This window comes from Dicentrarchus labrax, unplaced genomic scaffold (assembly GCF_905237075.1).
Source record: "Dicentrarchus labrax unplaced genomic scaffold, dlabrax2021, whole genome shotgun sequence".
Taxonomy (NCBI): domain Eukaryota; kingdom Metazoa; phylum Chordata; class Actinopteri; family Moronidae; genus Dicentrarchus; species Dicentrarchus labrax.
Window position 1 is genome coordinate 16,763,519 of NW_026136705.1, and position 6,050 is coordinate 16,769,568.

Genomic DNA, 6,050 nt, shown 5'->3' on the forward strand with positions numbered 1-6,050 from the left:
ATAATAGTCTTAAAATGTAGACTATACTGAACCTGTTGAAATCTGCTGATCTATATCCAAATAGTGATTAAATATATCCAGAACACACTGGTTGCTATCAGCAATCCACGATATTCCACGTAAAATAACCTGTCTGTGATTTCTCTTGTCACCCTTTAACCCCTGCCTACAGATGTGCAAACAGCAGCATGGCAATTTAATTTACTGTTCTTTTGTTTGTTATGTGCTCTGTTCATTCAGCTGCCGCCTTTCATGGGTCATCTTATATGTTTGTGTCTACATGTGAGCTATTTAATGTTTTTGCTGTATTGTGATATAGTTTCATAATATTATTAACATTCTTAATCTTCACACCCACTCATTGGCTCCATGTAAGAAACAAGAACTGTTTAAGAACAACATCATGGTGGTTTTAATTTGTTGTTGCCAAATGTTGATGTAAATAATAGATGTATGATAGCTTTAAATTATATCACTGATGAGCCAGCTAATATAAGTTTAATTTTTCAGTAATATTCTATATAATGAGGAGATTGTGCCTCCATTTTAATGAGCGCAACTTCTCAGCCAGAGTTTAAATTTTAATGCTATTCTAATTTAGGATCCCCTACCTTTTCTGTTTCTTTTCTAGGAGGTGAATTAGTGTTGCCTATTATAACAGTGGATTCCCTTGAGCCCCCATCCATCGCCACCCGTTACCCCGTCATCCCTCCTCCCCCAACCCTCCTATCCCCACTTGAAACCACCAAAGAGTCCCTGATACTCCCTCCTCACCCTTCCTGCCCCCCGGACCAGGAGGACTGTGGTGACCCTGTGGAGGTCTCGGCCTTCGGCTCTGGGGAGATGACGGAATCAGATGACGAGGACTTTTACAATAAAAACTCCCCCATGGTCACTGACAGGACAGTCCTTCCTCCACCTCCCACTGCTGGTGAGGGTGGAGTCCAGAAACCCCGCCCCTTACCTCCTTATGTTCCCACTACCAACCCTGATCAGCTCCACATCCCCGCAGGCAAAATGAACACCCGTGACCAGGTGCTTCTGCCCCCTGCTCCTCCATCCTCCCGAAACACACCAGGACTAACTTACCCCCCCAATTTTCCCCATGTTCCCACAGCCAACCCCACAGCCTCTGATGAAAAGAGCCAACCGGGTGCCGTGGAGGTGATCAGGGAGTCCAGTAGCACCACGGGAATGGTGGTTGGTATTGTGGCTGCTGCTGCTCTCTGTATTCTTATCCTCCTCTATGCCATGTACAAGTATCGCAACCGGGACGAGGGCTCCTACCAGACAGACCAGAGCCACAATTTTGCCAACAATTCCACTGTGGAGGGCAACGGAGCAGTGGTCAAAGACAAAAGCACAGCAACGGCCTCTGTGGCCAAGGCAATCACAAAGGGCAAAAAGAACAAAGACAAAGAATATTACGTCTGAGAACGGAGAGGGCCAGTGTGGACTGAGAACAAGAGGATGAGAGAGGATGCTTTCGTTTCGCTCCCCTATTTTGTCAGGTCGACCATGAGAGAAATTTCACATGCCACAAAAAACAACTGCACAAAGCAATTGTATCTTGCTTTTAGCAGTAACATTTTTCTCAAAAAGTCAAGGTTGCCTAGCTCCTGTTAGTGATAAAATCCTCATCTATGGCACAAGATCTGACTCATCCTCTGTGTCACAGTGTGCACTCACCAATTCTTTGTTAGTGTATCATTTTTTTCTATGATTTTGACAAGCTAGGAAGAGGCATATCCACTTTGGCTTTGTATATAGCATGGTACAGTGAAGAACAGTGCTGAGAACATCCGGACAGATTTGCCTAAATGTTTTCTTTGTACTCTTTGTATGCTCTATCTCAAGTCTCAATGTCCCCATTACGATATATGAGGCAGAACAGGCCAGTTATTGAATTTTTATGGTAGATGAGCAGAGAGCACCCCAGTCATTCTGACACTGAAAAAGAAAGCCTTTATTCAGATGAGACATCATCTCTGCAGCCTCCATGTCATGTTATGTGGTTTTAAAACTCCCCAGTTACTCTGCCTCTGTCCACAAGAGATGGTATTATGTTGCTGGTGCAGTATCATAAATGAAGCATGATATTTAGCAAAAATACAGCATTTTAAAGGGATTATTAAATCACTAAACATACTCCTGCCAGTGAACCTTATAGTATGATGGATCAGAGACATTATTTATGTGAGATGTCACAGCCATGCCATTTCAAGTAGGGGTAATTGTGAACAAGTCAGTCTACACCAGTGAAGGTATTTCTCTGTAAACATTGCTTGTATGTACATATAGAGGTTAGCAGATTGAAAGAGCATTGTGTACGCAGGGGAACAGGTATAAAGAAGAATAAACATACAGACCCCCATGTCACGACGACGTCAAAACCACCGGAGCCGAACTTCACAGGAATTATGGGGAACACAGAATCACATTTGAGGAAGTCTTTCTTCGAGAGAGGCAATCCACCTCACCAGAGGCTGTCTCTCTCTCTTGATGTTTTCCTTTCTCTAAACTGTCATGGGATAATTCAAAAGCACACAGAAAATGTAAACATATCTTTGAGACATAGATATTTCTTGTAAAGCAGCCAAACATGCATTGTTTTTTTCTATGAGTTACTAAAAGACTATTCTATGAGATGAATAATTGAAGGTTTGTGAATTGTATTGATATTTCTCTGATATTTCGATGTATCTTGTTACCACTCCTCTTAACACATTACATTTTAGATTGCCTTTTACTTAAATCCAGACAAAAAGCACACTTTCCTCTGATAGCTGCAAATATGTTTTTTGCGTTATTTACGGTTCAGATTATGCAGAGAAAACACAAGGATGGAACAAACAAATGTTTTGTTTTGTTGCATTGTGCATTTTATATGTGCTGAATCTGTTACTCAATGGATCTGATAATATAAAGCCATTTTCTGTGTTGAGTTATGTCTACATTTACTTATTCATGCTCTGTGATTTCTTGTTCTTTTTTATGAAAGTGCCATTCAACATGAGCTGCTCAGTGCTCAGAAAATATTCCATTCCTCACTCATTGCTATTGTATAGTGTTCATGTGAAATGGATCTCAATATGTGTACAGAACGTGGATAAAGATGAAAATACACTTGATTATATACTTTGTACACACCTGTGTTGTGTGTTCTTTTTCATCTTGTAGCTTCACAAAGACAATGCACTTTATTTTTGAATACAGACAATATAGGACAAACATGCTAGAAATCATGTAGTTGGGTCAGGGGAAATTCAGAGTGAACACAAATTAAGATTTCAGGTAACATGGTATAAATCAGGGCATATTATGTGGGCACAAGTGACCCTATTATAGCCCTAAAATATTGATTACATCAGTCTATTAATGGGTGATTAAGCTTTGGGACATGTGAATGTTTTGGGATAAAAGAAACCCAATGACTTCACAGAGATGTAATTGTACAAAGGTCACAATTTGCTAACAAGATATGTTAACATGTTTAACATGAAGTAACAGCGTTTCACACAAATTGCAGATCATGATGTGTTTTTAAAATGTGTCTTACACTTGAGTTTCATCATCATCTGCTCTCTCTCTCTCTCTCTCTTGCTCACTCTCTCTTTCGGGTTGCTGCGTAATTCTGGCCTGTTAGTAATGCCTGGATGTCCATTATTTATTGGAAAATGAAATGTTTACGTGTTGTTTCTTTTGCACCTTACACTACTGCTGCCGTCTAGTTCAGATCTCCAATGAAAAAAATGAATTTCAGTGAGGCTAACTTGGACCTGTGAGGCTTAGAAAAACAAAATATTGAACAAGTTGACCTTCTGTTGGGTCACTGGTGATTGAATCACTGTGATAGTTTCATGTGTAGCTCATGGCATTCAAAGTGCCATTACTTGTGTAACTCAGCCTGGGCTTGGAAACTACACTTTTTTAAGAGAAAGCCTGCATTACAAACTTGAATTGTAATGAATGATCACATTGTATTTTTGGAGGTAAATGAGCCAGTGTTTTGGGAGCTTGACCCCTATTAGGGGACCAGTGGGGAATTGTAACTAACACAAATACTGTACCTAAGTACACATTCAAGGTACTTGAGCGCTTCCATTTTATGCAACTTTATACTTCTACTCCACATCTCAAAGGCAAATATTGTACTTTTACTTCACTACATTTGTCACTTCACATATTCAAATTTCCCGTTTCATACTCTTCCCGTCCGTACCACAAACTGAAGGATTAAGTGTTCCTTCATGGGTTGAGAAAATTGTCCTACTTCTTAAGCTGAATAAACTATTTTTAAAAACAGTCTTGGATTAGCTGGAAAATGCTGCTCCTGTTTCTCACAGGACAGTGACACTATAAGAATATGATGATTTTATAAAATATGATGCTTTTCTATAGATTAAACTACTCAACAGTATATGAAGTTACAATTAGCTTAACATTAAACATCTACAGCAGTAAAATGCAACATATACATTCATGCAGCAGTTATATTAATTCAAAAACATCATATATAACAGTAACACTGACAGGGATTATTTCACTGCACAATGACAACAATACTTACGTACTTCTACTTAAAGGGCCAGTGTGTAGGACTTAGTGGCATCTAGCTGTGTAGTTGCAGATTGCAACCAGTTCGCCTCAGCCTCCCCTTCCAAGCCTGTAGGAGAAACTGCAGTGGCTGCAAAACTCGTGTAAATGCAAAAAGCCCTAACTACAGCCAGGGTTTGGTTTTTTCCATTCTGGGCTACTGTAGAAACATGGTGGTTCAACATGGCAGACTCCAAAGAAGAGGACCCACTTCCTCTGTAGATAAAAAGGACTAAATCTAAGGTAACAAAAACACAATTCATATCAATTATTTTTATTATGTTATTTTCAGCTACATGTGAAAACATACTTGTGACTATGATGTTCCATTACTGGTAATAGATCCCCCTAAATGTTACACACTGCATCTTTAAGTAAGGTTTTGAATCCACTCTTACCTGTAGTGAAGTTTTTACAATGTGGTACTACTGGTAGGAGACTAAAAGTCAGGATATTTCTGCCGCTGCACTAATTTTGGTCCCCCACTGCAGTGCAACTTTAAATGGCTGGAGTAGGGAGTACAGAGTTGGTAGAGCAAGTCCAGATACTGACATACCAATAAATATTAAAATATTGACGCTTATTTAATGTGTATTCAAAAATGTGTGTCAAATGCACTAAATCTAATTATCCAAAAATATTTAAAGAGTCCCGCCTTGTCTTCTGACGTGCTGACTCTCCCTAACACCTTCTACCATCTCCTGGATAAAAACAATAATCTGTTGTGTGTTTGTGAGCAGTAATATGTTTTGTGTTGTTTGACTACCCCCTGCTGAGAACATAAGGAACTGTAAGATGAAGAGAAGGGTTAACTCAGAGGTCCACATCACTGAACACCAGAGTGACGTGATGTACGGGCTGGTTGCCCTCACTAAAACAGCAGTCAATACTTCTGCGAGAGCAGATGATGTTTATCACAGAAGACAAGAATTTAGGGAGATTGTATTTCAAGCCATCAGGGTCACCCATCCTGTTAGCCTGTTTGTGCTGAGACTGATGGGGAGTAATGCTGTGGGCTAAGTGAGGTGCAGTGTCAGTACGGGTCTGTTGTAGGTCAGGTCTGATCTGTGCTGACATTGGGTATCGAGAAGAGTGGTTAAAGGATACGATAAGCCACTACTGAGCATTGCTGACATGTCACGAGCCTAATTCAACAAAGCAGCTATGACAAGAGAAGCCCAGATGACAACTGCTATGTCATTTCAACTCCGACTCGGTTTCTCTAACATCCGAGCATCTTCCTCCTGTAAGTATTTGCCCTATAGTTAACAATTATTTCTGAGTTTAAATATCGCTGAACACTGCTATTAGTAAAATATCCTTTACAGATTAAAATACATTGTTGGGTCTGAGTTAAATGTGTCAGAGTGTTATGTCAGAGCCTCCTCAGATTGCTTTCAATTTAAATAATTTGTTGTGTATAATGTAATTTTATACCACTGTTTTCTGTTAAA

General features: G+C 39.8%; 1 protein-coding gene across 7 annotated transcripts in view; it reads left to right on the plus strand.

The window, feature by feature from the left end:
- Window positions 1-3,145, plus strand: part of nrxn2a (neurexin 2a) — a 119,369-nt gene extending 116,224 nt beyond the window's left edge. For all 7 annotated transcript variants that reach the window (XM_051401206.1, XM_051401202.1, XM_051401201.1 and 4 more), the window contains one exon: window positions 632-3,145. In XM_051401206.1, coding sequence (XP_051257166.1) covers window positions 632-1,434 — 803 coding nt within the window. In that variant the 3' untranslated portion in view covers window positions 1,435-3,145. The remainder of the gene's footprint in view (window positions 1-631) is intronic.
- Window positions 3,146-6,050: the final 2,905 nt, after the last annotated feature.